The sequence below is a fragment of the Stigmatopora argus genome, chromosome 7 (assembly GCF_051989625.1).
Source record: "Stigmatopora argus isolate UIUO_Sarg chromosome 7, RoL_Sarg_1.0, whole genome shotgun sequence".
Lineage (NCBI taxonomy): Eukaryota > Metazoa > Chordata > Actinopteri > Syngnathiformes > Syngnathidae > Stigmatopora > Stigmatopora argus.
Genome location: NC_135393.1, coordinates 7,914,894 through 7,932,815, shown reverse-complemented (window position 1 = coordinate 7,932,815; position 17,922 = coordinate 7,914,894). Strand labels below are relative to the sequence as shown.

General features: G+C 38.2%; 2 protein-coding genes across 7 annotated transcripts; one reads left to right on the top strand and one right to left on the bottom strand.

The window, feature by feature from the left end:
* Positions 1 to 4,306: 4,306 nt before the first annotated feature.
* Positions 4,307 to 10,148, top strand: LOC144077343 (N-acyl-aromatic-L-amino acid amidohydrolase (carboxylate-forming) B-like). Of its 5 annotated transcripts, none has more exons than XM_077605012.1 (7): positions 4,307 to 4,512; positions 6,434 to 6,660; positions 6,749 to 6,941; positions 7,463 to 7,556; positions 7,656 to 7,763; positions 8,410 to 8,522; positions 8,638 to 10,148. In XM_077605012.1, the coding sequence occupies exons 1-7, from the start codon at positions 4,507 to 4,509 to the stop codon at positions 8,830 to 8,832; spliced, it is 936 nt and encodes a 311-aa protein (XP_077461138.1). In that variant the 5' UTR covers positions 4,307 to 4,506; the 3' UTR covers positions 8,833 to 10,148. The 5 variants fall into 5 exon arrangements, with proteins under 5 accessions (XP_077461138.1, XP_077461137.1, XP_077461139.1 ...); XM_077605011.1 differs by having other exon boundaries at positions 4,307 to 4,530; XM_077605013.1 differs by having other exon boundaries at positions 4,307 to 4,530; positions 6,378 to 6,660.
* cldnd1b (claudin domain containing 1b) lies at positions 10,137 to 17,633 on the bottom strand. Of its 2 annotated transcripts, none has more exons than XM_077605014.1 (5): positions 17,513 to 17,633; positions 16,480 to 16,793; positions 15,746 to 15,853; positions 15,037 to 15,174; positions 10,137 to 13,615 (listed from the first exon to the last, which is right to left on the bottom strand). In XM_077605014.1, exons 2-5 carry the CDS (start codon positions 16,763 to 16,765, stop codon positions 13,395 to 13,397), a joined length of 753 nt encoding a protein of 250 aa, XP_077461140.1. In that variant the 5' UTR covers positions 16,766 to 16,793; positions 17,513 to 17,633; the 3' UTR covers positions 10,137 to 13,394. The 2 variants fall into 2 exon arrangements, with proteins under 2 accessions (XP_077461140.1, XP_077461141.1); XM_077605015.1 differs by lacking the exon at positions 10,137 to 13,615 and adding an exon at positions 13,628 to 13,894.
* Positions 17,634 to 17,922: the final 289 nt, after the last annotated feature.

Here is a 17,922-nt window from a genome sequence, read left to right as displayed (position 1 = left end):
TGATCCCCATTAAAAAAGCGGTATTAATTCAACATATACATATGCCCCGCCCACACCATTTACAGTTACACTATTATGATCTCATCTAATCTCTCTCATCTAATTTTCTGAACCTCTTTATCCTCATCAGGGTCGCGGAGGGTGCTGGAGCCTATCCCAGCTGACTCCGGACCAGAGGTGGGGGGTGCTGGAGCCTATCCCAGCTGACTCAGGGCACAAGGAGATGGACAATCATACACACACACCCATACCTAGGGGCAATTTAGAGTGACCAATCAGCCTACCATGCATGTTTTTGGAATGTGGGAGGAAACCGGAGTACCCGGAGGAAACCCACGCAGGGCCGGGGAGAACATGCAAACTCCACACAGGTGGACTGAACTGGATTTGAACCCAGGACCACAGAGCTGTGAGGCCGGCGCGCTCACCACTCGCGCCACTATTATAATATATAATGAAATATGAAAGAAACAAGCAATGTTCAATGTTCATTTTTTTACATCACTCAGAAAAATGAATGGTACCCTGGATTGTCGTAGCTGGATTTTTTTTCAGTATTTCTCCCAGAAATCACGGCAAAAAATAAACGTTTTAAGTATCAATGTGTTTTCTCATTATTTGCATTGGGGGGAAAAAAGGTGAAGAAAAAAGCCAAATTTGACAAAATTCTACATAATTCTCAAAACACTAAATAGTTGACACCCTTCACTCAATATTTGTTTCCACACCCATGGAAGAAATAACTGAAACTGTTTTTGTTTCTTGGATTCACATTGGAAAAACACAAAAAGCTGAAAGAAAAGGCCAAATTTGACAAAATTCAGCACAAATCTCAAAATACAAAATTGTTGGCACTTGGTTCCACACCCTTTGGAAGAAAAAAACCAAAATCAACAACTTTCTTGCTCCTTTCACATGGAATTTTGGACCAATCTTCCTTTGCAAACAGCTCCACATCTCTTAGCTTTAAAAGGTGCCTTTTTCCAACAGCAATTTTGACATCTCTCCATAGATGTCCAATGACATTACCATCAAGACTCATGATGGCCACTTTAGAATCCTCTACCACTTATCTCCAACCATATCCTAGTGTAAATTTGAGATATGTTTTATGGCCTAAACATGCACATTATCTCCAGATTTCATGATTAATAACACTGTCAAGTCACCCAGTGCCAATAGCAGTAAAACAACATTAAAGAATCTCCACCGTGTTCTTTAATTTAAACGTGATTATCCAAAGAGCGCTAATTTAGCCTCATCTATCCACAAAATGTTCCATACTTCAGCATGGCCATATTCCTGTCCCACAAGAGGGAGCCTGCACACCACTAGTGGAACTAATAGTAGCTTTTTTTTTAAAATCCCTGGTATCCCTTTGTGACCGAGCCCTTGTGCCTACAGTGCATGCAACAGATCCCATCAAAGTTTTCAACAATCAGTAAAAAAATAAAAATCTTTGTATTGAGAAGAGCCAAAGAGAGATAGTGGCGTTTAGAACAGACAGAATTCGCAAAATCTCTACATTTGACTAACAGAGAGAGAACAAAAATGAAATACCAAGACTAAAAGTCACCAAAAATACTTACTAAGTACAATAACCAAAAAAGTATAGTAACAAAATCTGTGTTTTTCTCTGTGAAGTTCCCCTCTCCATTGAAGTGTGTCTCACTGAGCTTGTGTTAAGGATTCCATTGACAGAACTAGTACATGCACCCCACTTCACAGCTGTGTAAGGTCAACATGATGAAACTATGTGCTGTATGTTGCGCAATACCCGTATAGAATATACAAATCCACTGTATTGCTAAAAAAGTTTGTAGTTTTCCTGCAAGGGCAGTTTTTTTTTTGTTAAGGCATTTGCCCAATACTTAGAATGTTTGCTTTGTTAAATGCTCATCATGTGAAATAGCTGTTTATCTGCTGAAAATTAATTTTTATTTTGGAGGACAATAGTACTTCTTTTCAGTATGTTATCAATAATTAACAACCTAAACAATCATCGTCTACCCTATACTTCATAGTAAAAATGTAGTTTGAAAAAAAAAAAACAGAACACATTTTAATCCAGTTCATACCAGGAAAACAAAGCTGAGGGAAAAAAGGTAAAAATTAGTCAACATTGTACCTGCTTTTTTGTTTTCTTTTTTCCTCGTCAAGGATTCATGTCAAAACGCAAAAGCTTTTCAAACTACAGGTAGTGTTTGGAATTAATCTGTTGAATAACAAGAGTGGTCAGGAGGGAGTGGGAGCGGGAAAAATAACCCCCAGTAAGGTCAAAAAAGGTGTTTTCTTCTCAGCAAGACCTCATTACCTCTTTTGGGCCACTCCCCACCTTAAATGTCACCGTTCTGTTCCGCTCCCCACACCTCCTGCTCCCACGGATAAAAAGGTTATGGCCTCTGAAGTTCATACGCGGCATTCCTAATTCTTCCTCTGCCACATGAATAGGTCAGGTGTAGTTTAATCTCAAGGGGGGGCACATGGGGAGGAAATTTGAATGGTGCTACATCAAACGAAGCACTCTTAACATGTAGGGGGGTTATTAATTCTTCAACTGCAAACATGAGCAGGCAGAATCTTTTACAATATATCTCCATGCATTACTATACTACTGAGGTACAAAATTCCACATCATCAAACCTCCAAAGTAGGGCCTTGGCAAAAGTGTAAATCACATAAAGGAAAAACTGCTTTTTTTCCCGCAATATAATCTGTTAGAAAACATTAACACTTTTTAAAAATCTAGTACAAATACATATAGTTCATTATACATGGACAAAAGCAAGAAGATTACAATCAAGTGACTGCTTCAAGAGGATTAAATTCTAAATGGAGTGGCAAACACGTTACACAAGCATTCTCTTCTAGAGAAAAGTCATGAGGCCTGAAACAAGGTTTTGAGACTTCATTTTAGACACTCAATTGTAAAGATGACGCCGCTCAAGTGGCAGCCGGTAGCGGTAGCTCGTTTTGTGTTTTTGCTGCTTTTCTGTCTTTTTTATTGCATTTTGGTATTTAGTTTTTTTAACTACGTCTACAATGTCTTGTGTGTCTTGTGTCTGTCTTGCTACTGCAGCCAAGAAATGTCCCGAATATGGGATGAAATAAAGTTCTAACCTAACCTAACCTAACAAAATCTACATCAATGACAATGCGTTCCATCTGAGGTATTACCACTAATTAGGAAGATACCGGAAGTCCTTCAACACAATTTGTATGCAAGATTTCGGTGAGAACATAATGAAATGAAGCGTTTAAATGACCGTCATACTAGACACTGCTTTTCTGTATCATTTAGTTCAAAAGAAGTATTTGATAACCACAGGGTGGATTATACCTGAAGCATAATTTGGCGGCGTCACCATGTTTTGTTGTTTTGCAGTCATTTGAATCACTTAAAAAAGAGCGGAAGATCACCATCAGGTTCAGATCATGATTTTGTCAGTATTTGAAATATTATCCCAATATTGACAGTTCACTCATTTGAAAAATCTTCACAACTGTGGGGGTTGTTATTCATTAATACAGGAAACTCTGACAACATGCAAAGAAATTAAAGAGCAATATTATCCATTATAACATAGCACAGGAGTTCATCCATCCATCAAATTGGGACACTATAAAATGATAAAAACAGAATACAATGACTTCCTCATCTAATTCAACCAATAGTAATTAGAATACAATACAAAAACAAGGGATTTCAAAGTGAACGTCCAGGCTACACAGGCACCAGTAATTTCACCATTAATTAATTTACTTTGACAAAAAAAAATGAAAAATTGAAATTGAAGAAAATGTTAAAACAACAAAGGTGATCACTTACAACATTAAACAACAGATCTTTGTACTCTATTCAATTAAGCAGATGTTGAAAAGAATATTGAATTCAGTTTTTAATTGCATTTTATAAAATGTCCAAACTCAGATCTATTAAGAAATAATAATTTGAAAAGCTCTTCTAACTCAAATAGAAAAGAATCAGTTGGGAAAATGACTTGTGCAGTGGTAACTGAACCTACTTTCTTGTGCCAGAAGACATCACAATTTAAATTCTTTGCATGTTGTCTGTCGGCTTGAAATGTGGTGCGTGCAAGAACAATATTACGCCATGGACCCTCCTCCCAAGTGTATAGTTTTTGTACTGATTTCTGAACAGAGGTAAATGTTTACAACTGTTCAAGTCATGCACATAGTTTATTAACAATGCTGGGTTAACTTTAGAACTGGTTTAAGGGGACACACAGAGCGGCACCTACTGGCTTTAATACGAGACAATATTGCCTCTTACATCACAAAGTGAAATGTGAGCTGTGAGAGGAGGGCCTTCACAACCCAAGTCAGCAAGTAGAAGGACCGGCCGGATAAGAGAACTGTGAACTACAACCGGGGCCGAGTCTCTGCCTGCTTTTTACCACCACGCGCATATCAAGCGCTTAATGGTTCCTGAGGGGCGCAAGTAGACGGAGAATATTATACTGAAGCAAAACATTGCCATTATTTATGGAGGTGGGTGTTGACGGACAGGTAAGGAAAATGTTGCACAGTATTTTAGTTTAGCAGAATGTTGCAAGACCGGCAGTCATAATTCTACTTGGCTTTTATGACTAATGGACAGCAGAGCTTTATGTATTTACATTATGAATATGTACACTTTTCTCAGCTGGATGGGTGTGCTCCAAAGCAACATTCCCAGAATTTAGAAAGTTTGTAATGATGAATAAATTGTGGCATTGATTGAGTCACTTTTCAGGGCGGTGCTCATGTCTGATTTTGGAGAAATATGTACATGCTTTTTTTTCTTCGCATGATCTCTCTAGAGAGCAGCTGTATGGTCCCCCCAGGCGCGTGCTGGTTATTTTGCAACAGTGAGCATGTGACCATTGCAAGACCAGAAACACGGAATGGCGCTTTCATCAACTTTTGAATGGGAGTCGTGCATAATGGGGTTGTTCTCATGGGATGACATACATGACACTAGTTCTTAAACTGGTAGCTTCATTAATCCTTTACTAACCCTAAGGTCGCCTCCAATGTTTTATAACAACTACTGTCAAAAAATTACTTCAACGTCCAAGTAACACTATCATGACCAACATGAAAATACAGTTGCAATAGATGCAAAAGTGTTAAATAAAGACAAGGCAGAGGTTTGCATCATAGCCACCAAAGATTACCGTATTTTTCGGACTATAAATTACATCTGACTTTAAATCATGCCGCCATAAAATGCACAATGAAGAGGAAAAAAATACATTTTTGGAGGGATTTTTTACCATAGAAAAAGAACTATCATTATACAGTGTAGCAATAAAGTGGATAAAACCACAGGTGAAATATATTAAAACCTGGGGGAAAATAATACCGTATTTTCGCAGTATAAGTTGCAGTTTTTTTTAATTATTTATAATATATGGCTAGGGGTGCAACATTGAGATTTTCACACAAAATTATTCACACAATAGTATATCATTTCGCCTGTTAATTTTACGCTGAACTGCAAGAAAGAGCTCTAGGCCTGCGTTGGTAGTTTTAATATTGGTGGTGGGTGGACTTTTGACGAACCTGTAGAATCACCCGCAACTGAGAAGGGCTTACCATAAAATTGTAATTAGTTTTTTTTTCAAATTATTTGTAGTTGTTGCCTCTTTTTATTTTCATGATTCATTCATTCATTTTCTGAACTGCTTATCCTCACAAGATTATTATTATTTTTCTATTTAATTATTATCATTATTTTAAATGTCTTCCAAGATGACATGTTTGTTTTTGTTTTGGATTTCATCAAATGAAATTCCCCCAAAAATATGACTAGAGTGAGACTTCTATAACGACTTAAATATTTTCCCCCCTTCATTGTGCATTTTTGGCTAGTGCAATATACACTCAGATGAGAATTATAATCCGAAAAATACTCTAAAAGTCCCATTAAAGTATGAGTCACGTGCCAAACCAAATTGTGCAACAAAGTGCAAATAATTGTCCTGGGAACGCAAAATGCCCATCCATTATAAGATGCTATTAATTTCACTTTACACCTTGACGGGGCTGCAAGTCAAGCACAGGCTAGCAAAAAGTATATTTTACTATATTATACAAACAAATGTGGAAGAAAAAAAGGAAAACTTGATGAATAAGTATCTAAGCATAATTTCACTAGGTCAACAACTCTCAACTGAAGCTCTCCACAATAAATAGAAAATCGGACAAACTGAAGTTTAGAGTTAAACCCAAGTTATGCACTAATAAGTTAATGGCTCACTACTTGGTAGCAGCACCACAGAATGGTGATTAGGTTTTCTAAATGTTAAGGTTGGCCCTGAAATTTCTGAGGTCTTCAGTCAATTTGTACTCCGTGTGTTTTTGCATCATAGAACAACTCAACGATGCCAAAGTAAATAGGACAAAATCTGACCTTTCATCGACACAGATGCAGCACCTCACTTTCCCACCACTGTCTCGCTTTGCCGTTTGCGGCGGTACGCACGGCAATGAGTTGACGGGGGTGTACGTGGTGCGAGAGATGGAGAGAAAAAAGGCAGCAAAGGTTGGCTCTGCAACAGTAATGACAGTTCTGTCAAATCCGGAGGCTGTTCGAGTGTGCAAACGATACGTGGAAACAGATCTCAATCGTTGCTTCCGAGATGCTATGCTCAGGTACGTTTCAACAGTGAAGAAAAATGCTTCATTAATATTTTGACATTGCTCAAAGGAAAAAAAAAGTCACATTTTCTTGACTTTTAAGTGCACCCCTCACTGCCATCTCGCCGTATGAGATGAAGAGAGCTCACGAGTTGAATGCTCTGCTTGGGCCAAAAGGAAGTCCACAAGCTGTGGACTTACTTTGTGACATCCACAACACCACTGCCAACATGGGCCAGTGCTTCATCTTTTATGGTTTTGATTGGATCGCCCTGCACATTTTTAAATATGTACAGGTAATCGCACACAAACACACAGCTGAAATACATTCGCCCCCGTCATATCTGTTTGAATGTTGTGGAAATGTTCAATGTTCTTTTTTTTTTTCAATCAAACATTGTTACTTTTACATGGTGGCTGTCTTTTGTTGGTTACATGGGATATAATTTGCCTTGAAAATTGCTTTATAACCATTGCCTGACTGAAACATCAGATTTTTTTTGCACAGTAATACGTGATGATCAAACAGTACAACACGGACATCAGAACATTCTACAAGGTTAATGAAAGGCACATTTACTTTAACATTCATAACTAGCACAATTTCAAGGTGCAGAGGTTACAGGGGTGGCAAAAGTTCTTGATAGACTATAAGTACATTAATACGCAGTTCATCTTATTGGCCATAAATTGTTAATATTTGTTTGTAGATCTGGAAAATGTTCATAGTCAATCTGGAAATTCCCATTGGATTTGACTTAATTCATTGATAAATAACCGTAATGGGAAAAAAAGTACGAAATATTTGTTTTTTCAGAGTAAAACATCATATGGGCCCGTCAGAGCAATTCAGTGCAATGTACCAGATTCAGAATCCTATTCTCTTGAATCTGTGGCCAAACATGGTTTTGGTATGTATGCAATTATATGCAAAAATGTTTAAATTTTCATACATGTAATTGCTGTTTCCTGGGATATTCAAATTTTGTTCTTTTTCTTGTCATGTACAGCTTTAGAGGTTGGACCTCAGCCTAACGGAGTGGTTAGAGCAGACATCTATAACATGGTAACAGAAACGCTTGATCTCGTTATGGACTGGCTTGAAAAATTTAATTCTGGTAAGCTGATTTCAGGGGCGAGGGATGTGCAATATTGCAAACAAAGTAGCAATATCATCATATTTTCCACACCATAAGGTGCACGGATGAGGAAATGCATTTTCTTTTGGGGGGATTTCATAACTTGGATCTTTTTCGTATCTCGAGTCACTCATTTGTATATAAAACATTTCGTAACCTGAAAATTTCGTACCTAGAGGCATTTGTAAGTAGAGGTATGACTGTAGTAGGGGTTGAATTGCAATATATGCAGCTCTAGTAGTAGTGGCTAGGGGTTGTGTTATACATCAACTAGATAGAGATGTGATAAAGGGAATTTAATACAATGATATTGATACAAATATTGATCTATTTATGAAGGCACATCAGATTATAAGGTGCACTACCTAATATTGAGAATTGTTTTAGTTGCAGAAAAATGCGGCACTATTGTGGACGATGGAAGAAAAAAAATCGCAAGCATTTATTTCGATGTAGATTCTCAGTCATCCAGGTTATAGTGATTAGCCAAATTTGAATCTGGGGAAGTCAACTGTTTGTTTGTTGAATTTCTTCTGCTCTGAAATAGTGGTTTAGAAATCACTTGGGGAAACACTGTCGATTTCTGCTCAAAGTCCAAGTGGTCAGGTAATTATCGATTTAACAGGAATTACGTTCGAGGGCGGTGAGGTGGAGGCATTCTGTGCGACCGAGCCCCTCGACTACCCAAGAAATCCGACCACCAATGAGGTTACTGCTGCAATACATCCCGAGCTTCAGGTACAACACATCTTGTTCTGTTGCTAACTTTGTTTTTGTTTTTTTGGCTTTCAATATCCCACATGATTCATCATATCTGGGTGATATAAATTCCAAATACTGTCTTGTCTTGCAGGACAATGACTTTAAGGTTCTTTGTGCTGGGGACCCCATTTTCCAGTCCTTCAATGGGGAGACGGTCAAGTACAAAGGAGAGGAGACCTACCCTTTTTTTGTGAATGAATGTGCCTACTACGAGAAGAAAGTTGCCTTTTATTTAGCTCGGAAGATCAGTATTAGCCTCCCATCCATTAGTGTGAAGACAGACTGATAATAATAAATGAAAAATTATTTTGATTTAAACAGTGGATGATTATGTTTCCTTTGAGAAACAGAAGAAACTTAGTTGGCGGATAACTATGTTGAAAGCTGGTGATCTGTGGCAAATTATCATAGGAGTCATGTGCAAACATTGTAAGATGTTTCTCTAATTTTGGGCAATTTATTTGGGCATTTTAGCCTTCAGGTCGCTTTCTTATCGACTATTGTTTCTTGTCACATACAAAGATGTTTGATCATCAATATTGAACAGTTTAACATTGTTTGTAGTCCACACACTATTTCCAGCACATCAGTAGACTAAGTATCACTCTCATTGAAATAACCAATGTCTAACAAACTAGATATTTGTTTGAAAACAAGTGTTTTTAGAAACAGTTTAGATGTGGCCAACATTTCAAATAAGTTGAAGGGGCAAATATTTCTTATGCTATATTCAACTTGTTTGACCAGACAGTGCAATTTTTTTTACTCTCTACTGTTACAACTAAACAAAATAAGCTAACAAGTGTAAAGGTTATGTATACATATTTTACAGTCATAATAAGACTACAATACATTCCATTTGCAGGTGTTGTTGGCTCATCAAGGTGACTGTTTACTGTTTTTTATCTATATGTTTTTTTACTGAGGTGAAATACGGTCTTAAAGGGCTAGTGTTTATCTGATTTGCAATGTTCGAGTCAGAGATGTCAAACTCGTTTTGATTGGCGGGCATCATTCATGCTATCTACCAGATCTCATTTGTCCCTCAAAGTCAACATTTTGGACGTCTAGCGCGGTTAATGGCACCATCCACAGTTTGATTGAATTGGACATCTGTTGTTGTTAATGGCAGTCAATGAGTACATTTTGTGCCCCTTCTTTGTCATTTAGGGAAGTAACAGGTCACCTCTTGTAAATTTGGGATAATATCTTATTGGTTTTGGGAAATGTCCAGGTTGCTCCCCGTTTATTGGTCGTGTTATGCTTAATTTTGGGTAATTCCAGGTTGCTTCTTGTTGGTTTTGGAGCATTTTAAGGTTCACTGTATTAATCTAGAGCACTTGTGTGAAAGTGGCGGCCCAGGGGCCAAATCTGGCCCGCCGCATCATTTTGTGTGGCCCGGGAAAGTAAATCATGAGTGCCGACTTTCTGTTTTAGGATCAAATTAAAATGAAGAGAATAGATGTATATTAAATTTCCTGATTTTTCCCCCTTTTAAATCAAATTCCTTCTTTGTATGAAAAAATGCATTAAAAAATCCAGTTTATTTTAGAACTGTACTTGAATATAAATGAATAAAACAATGTGACATATGAAACTGCATATTCAACCTTTATTTTGGACCCATTAAGTACATTGATATTGTCAGTTATTTCCAAATGGGTTATTCCAGAATAGGAGGACATGGGACTTAAATATTGTTGAAAAAGAAACCTTTCCTTTTTTTATTTTCTGCTACTTATTCATCACCGATAGGTAATAAACATCAAAGTCTTATTTGCTCAGATTACAGATGAATGGTAACATTTTTAATCCGTGAATTATATTGTTTACAATACTTGGCATAATCACAGCAACAGGGTTACAAATTCGTTACACTAGCTGTTGCTGGCCAAGAGGGCAGATTTATGTCAATAAGTAAAGGAAAAAAAAACATTGCATGAGTAGAAAAATGGCATTTAAGAATTATTCGGTGTATTTTAAAAACTAATTTCAAGCATAAATTTTCTATTGTTTACATAGAAAAGTAGATTCAGTACTCCATGTTTTGGTATTTTGCATGTGCTTTATTTTGAATTTTATAGGTTGAACATAAAATTTCCTCCAATTCTGGAATGACCAACATACACAATGTCACCCTTTTTTTAAGACTTTCACCAAATTAACTACGGTTAGGAACGCGCAACATTTTAAGTGGTTTCATCAAAAGTGAAATATAATATGAAAGAGCAAGCATGTGTTTTCCGTATTATTGAAATAAAACAATTTCAACAATTGAGTTTAACTGCAAGAATAAACAGGCTAAAGCATAATAATAATAATAAAATAAATTCAAAATCTATAATCAGGCTGAAATAGAATGTTCTAACCAAACAGCTGTACTTGTAATTGTGCTATTGATAAAGAAAAGGTTAAAGGCATGGTGAAGAGCAGCCGTGAAACTGATGGCAACTAAAATAAAGGCAAGCATCACAGCAGCACAAGCAATAAATTATATAGCATGCACTTAGGAGAGAAAAAGGCTACATGGATGCAATAAAGTAAAGAAGCAATACCACAAATGGATTATGTAGTAGATATTATCAGCACTTATGATGATTGGCTACAAACATGGTGCATCCTGAAATAATTCACTCTGTTTCCCTTTTCCTTTTTATCTTACAGCCTTATTCCAAAATGAAATAAAAGAAAAGCACTTAAAGCTCCACACACAAAACTCCATAATAACAAACTTATTTTTGAATTATTTTCAATACATTAAAATTAATTTTAACAGGTTAGAAAAAAGTATGAATAGACTTTGCTAAAAACAGCATCAAATCTTTTTGAATATGACGCCACAAGCTAGTCACACATTTGAGCCCATTTCATTTTAAAGCACCTCGTAAACTTAATCAGGTTAATTAAGGGGAGCACCGATGCACAGCATTTTTTTTTTAGATAATTCCAGAGATTTTCAATGTTGTGTTCCGGGCTTTGGCTGAACCTCTCAAGGAACTCAAGAACTTTCACTGAATTGTTTTCAAGCCACTTCTTTATGGTCTTGGATGTGTGCTTACGTAGGTTGGAAGGTAAACCTTCTCCCCAGCCTGAGGTACTGAGCCCCCGGATACAGGTTTTATCCGAGATGTTTCCTCAATCCAGAATGGCCTCCCAGTTCCTCCTACTAAAATTTTCCCAACTGAATAATGCTAGGACTATAATGCTTGATTTTATGGATGATATTGGTAATGTGAAAAACTGTGCCTGTTTCCTCCAAAAATGATACCCGTTGTAGAGAGTTCAGTCTCATCAGACCGGGGAATTTTCTCTCTTGTGGTTGAGAGGGTTTAATTATTTTAACTCTAGGTAGACTGCCATGTGCTTTTTACCAAGGAAAGGCTTCCATCTGGTCACTTTACCATACATGCATGATTTGTGGGGATGGTGGTTCTTCTAGAACAGGGGTGCTCACACTCTTTTGGTCCAAGATGTACTTTTCAATGAGCCAACCTCCCGCAATCTACATTATTGTTAGGGTTAGAATTCAGGGGTGGGCAAAGTGATCCTTGAGGGCCGCTGGGGGTGCAGCTTTTTGTTCCACAGACACAGAGCTTAACCAACGGCTGTTATGCTGAAACGAGAAGCACCCAAATGCAATCCACTGATTGCACTTCTAACAAACCACATTTGTGGAAAGGTATCACACGTGACATACTGGAGGGGTGTTCAAACTTTTTTGCTCCAAGATCTACTTTTCAAGAAGTTAACCTTCCCTGATCTATCTTTTTTACAGGCCACTGACGAAGCTCAGCAATTATCTAAATATATACCTCACATTAGAATCCATCAAAATGTATGGCAGCGGCTTGGAACGGGGGTGAAAATCCACTCTCGATTCACGCTAAAGCTTATTGCGGATATGCCAAATTCCCGTGACCGGACGTTTGGTCGCCGGACGTTTGGTCGCCCGGACCCAAACGTACGGCGACCAAACGTACGGCGACCAAACGTACAGCGACAAAACAAGGTAAAACAACACAGTCTACACATCAATCAAAGCCAACAATGGCCTGAGCAGTTTCACTGAGCGGACGTGTGAGTGTATAAGAGTTTGTATGTATATGAGTTGTCCCCTTAGGAAGGGACATCAGTCAGGGTCTTAACAAGTTCTCCAACAAAACACAATAAAAGTATGGGAAATTTTGAGCTTTTCTTTAGCCTAATAATTAATAGGGCATTAAGTATGACTAAATAATAATTCACAGTTTGTATTTAGGGAATTTGAGCAACAATTTTAAATGGTAATTATCAATAACCTTCCGGGCGACCAAACGTCCGGCGACCAAACGGCCGAGTACCCCAAATTCCAACGAGCCTAGCTAAGGAAATCGACAGAGGGAAGGGATCAAAATGTTATTGTCGTCCGATCTACCAATAGTACTATGGCGATCTACCAACAGTTCCTTGGCGATCTACCAATAGTTCCTTGGCGATCCATGTAATGGGACCGCTGTTCTAGAAGGTTCTTCTCTCTCCACAAATGGCAACTGTGACCAATGATTTAGAATACTCCCTGATTACCTGAGGCTACGGAAGGTGTCCTGCTTTAGAACTTTTTCCATTTTTGTATAACAGAGGTGACTGATAACCTTCAAAACAGATTATTATTATTATTTTTAGCTGTGTGGCAAAGAGTGAATATGAAGATATTTAAATACATTTGATTTTTTTTAAATGTCTGTAGAAAGTCTTGCGTGTTATTGGGTGTTAAAACTATATGTACCAAATTATGATAACAAAGCGTGGAACATATGAGGTGCTGACTGTATCTTCACTGCTTTTACATCTTGAACGTCACCCGCCATTTCATGCCACCCTGTAGGCAACCATGCGTGTGTAGTTCTTGCGGTGGCTGCGGGCCGCCCAGATGAACAAGGCGGAAGCCATCATCTGCAGTGGGAAAGAGATGAGGGCAAGGTAGAGGGACCAGCCCAGAGACAACTCGACCGAGTCAGGTGGCCTGACGGACTGGTGGAGGAGATCCACGCCTGCCAGGAAGCAGCACACGCTCCCCAGAGAGCATAGAGCTGACGGAGAAGAGGAAGGACGTCAGTGGGCGGAGGGGAGGACGCTGCTAGATCCATATCCTGCACCCGATTACTTAGTTTTGTGTTCTTTTTGCATTTTGTGCTGATTTAGCCTTGGCTTTCTTCCTTTTGTCACTTGTCGTTGTGATTGTCCATTGCTTTTATCTCTTGTTGCCTTCCCTACGTGCCTCTGCTGCTTCGTATGTCACCCACTTGTTCTCCATGTCTCGTTAACCCGTGTCTGAGTATTTGGGTGCCTCTGTCTGCATCCAAGCCTGGCTGTGGTATGTAGGAATGGAAAAAGCGAGGGATTCCGAAACAATGAACCACTATTGAAACAATTGCCCTGAAATGAACCACTGTCTTGAGGCATATCATTGACTGCGCTAGAGCTCTATCTGCTGGATGAAGCTAGTAACATATCAGGTTTTTTATTGAGTTCTCAAAGCTTTGTTCCATGCTGACATGTAATGAGGGTGAGTGCATGTTCAATAAAATTAGGTTGATGTAATCAATCTTTTCCAACAGTGGGATTGTGTCATCTTTCTTAAGTGTGATTTACACAATTTAAGTTGACAATTAAAGTGTGTGTCATTGTTTTTATCTATGAATTTTTTCAAAATAGTTTTCGTACTATAGGACAGCGCCACAATCTTGTAAGTGACTCTTTCTCGATGTTGAAGAGTAAATTGTGTATGTTTGCAAGTACAGTACAGTAAATACAGCGCTTGTTATCAGATTCCTGGAAATAATTGAGTTGAAGGCTCATAACTTTTCTAATATTGTCACAAATATTCTTTAATGTACTGCAGAACAGCGGTCATTTGGTACTCTGACTGTGCAACACAACACTCAATGATCTATTCTAAAAAGTATGAGTGTCACTAATGTCTAAATACGTGAATGGATTTAATGAAACTAAAGTGTGATAATGATATTCTGTCTTCTGGCATGCCTGCAGTCAAGTGTAACATCGGTACTGGTGTGTATGATTCTCCAGCTTTGTATTTCTGGATTCCCTTCTCGTGTTTGCACTTTGTTTTGGACTCTTTATAATTGAATCTTTTGAGTACTCCAGCATTCCTGGAATCCCCGTTTCCCTCCGATTGAGTCCATCCCTGTTTTTCACACCTGCATGCCACACTACATGACAGGATTTGGGGTATATGTGTATGAGGTACCCTCAAGCACAAAGGATCATCGCTGCTTTTCTTTTATAAAGTTGGCCGTAAAGTTCAATATTGAAGGCTGTTCAGGTATGTCTTTTAATATTCTTGAGAAAAACTGCCCGTTTAAGAGGTTAAGCCACGGCATATAGTGACCGAATAGCTAATTTGCCTACACTAACTCACCTTTTTTTTAAAAAACCCAGTTTATTAAATCGATGAAGTCAGTTGTCTTTCCAACCGTTTGGTTCTTACCTGCGAGTAGATGGAGCACTCCCACAGCCAAGGTAGGCGTGAAGCTGCGGCACAGGCAAGCGCAGACGCCAATGAGGCCACTGAGGAAGACCAAGGCCAGAGACACCAGAGGTAGGAGAAACTGGCACCTCCACAAGTCTGCATGTTCATTCAACAGTTACGACTCAGAATTGGAATTAGATTGCTTGTATACTATATTACTGCAAGAAACGTCGAGACGTTGGAGCTCATGAGTGTTTGCCCTGTGATTTTGCAGATTTTGAAATGATTACTTTAAACAGTTTTTTTTTTTTACAATAGCATATAGTGTAATCTCATGTCCATATTTAAGTTCACAAGGATTTATGCTACAAGTAACTGCTATATGTTTCAAATTCAGACTCATGGAGCAACTTAGTTAGGAAATTGCTGTTCGATAAACTGCGTGTCGAGTTGTTGTCTGACGCCTCATCTAACTGCAACATTTCTGTTTTACTCTTTAAATACCACCACGGACAGAAAACATTTTGCTATTTTTTAAATTTGACAACAAATTCTACAATTAAAATAAAATGTGTAGCATCTATGGACTGAAAAAGATGAAAACATTTTTAAGGAAATAAAATTGTTGAATAAGACATTGGTGCAAAGTGGACTTGTGAGAATGAGGCTAGGATGAGGTTCATCAGATTTTCCAAGCAGTGAAACACAGAAGAAAAAAAACACTCACATGTTCTCAGCAGATCCTCTTCACTGTTGTGGTTTCCGGGATATTTGTACTTTGGTAAGAACTGCTGAGGAAGAGTGAAGCGCTCGCATTGCCTCTTAAACTTGGGATCTGGATGAAGAAAAAACATCAAAATGTATCATGGCTTGGCTATCAGATATTGGTTAGCATGTAAATGAGACGTGCAGATTACGATTAAATTTCTTGGATGGCATTCCAGGAAAGTGATTCTCCATTGTTTTTACAACAATAATCAAAAGGTTGTATAAAGTAACATTTGCTCACACCACCAATGGCCACGCAAGGTCTTAATATTGCACACTTGCCCAGCGACAAATGGCGTATTACAGCACAAGTATGCTTTTATATACTATATTTATATAGCTCTGTCAGAGAACCAGAAAGGGTTTCCATGTATTTACATCGGGTGGTGAGATGCCTTGCCTCCTGAGCACTCTTGAGATGAGTGGGCGCAGAGGAAGATACTTGCATTATAAATTGTGGTGTCATGTCATATTGTCACCTATTTCAAATCCGGTAGTTTGCAGAGCAGTTTGACTTGCAAGTGACTGGATATAAATCACAGAGATGACTAATTTCAACCAGGTCATTCACACACACTCATTTTGGCCTAGTATCTTATGTATGAAGCAGGTGGAAATAATCAAAACTCCAGGGAAGGTCTCCTTTAAGTACATTTAACCTAATTACAAAGGTTGTAGGATTGTAAATTCTACCTGGCTCCTTGAACCAGTGGGACTGGCTTGGCACTAGTTTGCACCACCACCACAGTCCCATGGTGCCATTAAAGCGATACAAGGTCTCGCTGGAGGTCTTCTCATTGAACTCTCCATCAACAGAGTCATCGCTCAACAGCGAGGCGTTGCTACCATCGTGCGTGCCTGGCGGGCTGGTGTACTGATACCAGTGGTGCGTTCCCACAGCCACCGATAGGTACACAGCGGCCAGGAGGCTCAGCACGGAGCCGATGACCAAGGCAGTGGCGTAGCGATTATCGACCATGGCGTCAGCTCATTGGTTGGACTGCTCCCTTGCGGATTACACACAAAATTATAATACAAAAGTCAGTGAACAACACTCATTTTTGAACAAAGTTTTATTAAGTTATAAAAGTATGAAACTGATTTAACATAAAAAGGTCACGCCTCAAGTCTTGAAAAAATTCTACAGTTAAGATTGATGCCTTTGACATTTGTTATCAGCAATCATAGAAGTTAAATTAAAAGAAGAAAAAAACTGTCTCGTGTAAATCGATTAATCGTAGAAGCTATTCACACGTAACCACTAGTAGGACAACTTCATTAAAAGTGAGGAGAGGATGTGCACTATTTAATAATTGCGTGTTGCTTAATAATAGCGACATTTTGAAAGTTGATCAATAAATAATAACTTTGTAAAAGCACAATTATGAATGTACAATAATAAATGATATTAATACTGTCTGGTGCTTCACAACTATAATGTCATAGTGCATATTGTTATGCACAAATATGTTATGCAAATCCAAATGTTATGTACATAGTACATATAGTAGTGGCGGTAGAGCGTATTATTAATTTAATTGGGTTCCGATTCAGAATGAAGGCTACCTTAAAATAACGACGTAAAACAGCGACGTTAGCCAGTTCTTTAAGATGCGTCATAAACAACAAGTTCATCATCAGACAAGACTCGGCGTGGAAACTTCTTAAGATTTTGATTTTTTTTATGTTATGTGACGAAAATATACATTGAACTGTGTAGTTTTACCTCATTTCCGCAGTATTTCTTGTTGCACTGGACTGCAGCCAAGCCTATCCTTCTTCTTCTACGCTTGATGCTACGCTTGTGAGGACCAGCGCTGCCATCTGGCGGAGAGAATGGTACTACACCTGAGTGGACCATCAACAAATAAATGGGCAATTTCGAATTCATAAATTCGAGGAAAAAGCTGCGTGTGTGCATATAATATAAATATAGAAAAAATGCATATGTATATTTTTTTCCGAACCGCTTAACCTCACAAAGGTGTGGGGTGCTGGACCCTATCCCAGCCACACATATTAAATAAAAAAACATTTAGGTATTTAGACCTTCAGTATTTGTAGAGATTATGTTATGATTTAGTTAAACAAAACATGAGAAAACAAAATATATATTCCAAATCTAAAATTCAATTA

What these genes read in the sequence shown, in the direction of transcription:
- LOC144077343 (XM_077605009.1), top strand. Translation starts at nt 6,308, where the DNA reads ATGTTAAGGTTGGCCCTGAAATTTCTGAGGTCTTCAGTCAATTTGTAC. An exon ending in TTCCGAGATGCTATGCTCAG is followed by an intron (nt 6,661 to 6,748) that starts GTACGTTTCAAC and finishes TTGACTTTTAAG; the next exon opens with TGCACCCCTCACTGCCATCT. An exon ending in ACATTTTTAAATATGTACAG is followed by an intron (nt 6,942 to 7,462) that starts GTAATCGCACAC and finishes TTGTTTTTTCAG; the next exon opens with AGTAAAACATCATATGGGCC.
- cldnd1b (XM_077605014.1), bottom strand. Translation starts at nt 16,765, where the DNA reads ATGGTCGATAATCGCTACGCCACTGCCTTGGTCATCGGCTCCGTGCTG. An exon ending in CCACTGGTTCAAGGAGCCAG is followed by an intron (nt 15,854 to 16,479) that starts GTAGAATTTACA and finishes TTCTTCATCCAG; the next exon opens with ATCCCAAGTTTAAGAGGCAA. An exon ending in AGTGCTCCATCTACTCGCAG is followed by an intron (nt 13,616 to 15,036) that starts GTAAGAACCAAA and finishes CTTCTCCGTCAG; the next exon opens with CTCTATGCTCTCTGGGGAGC.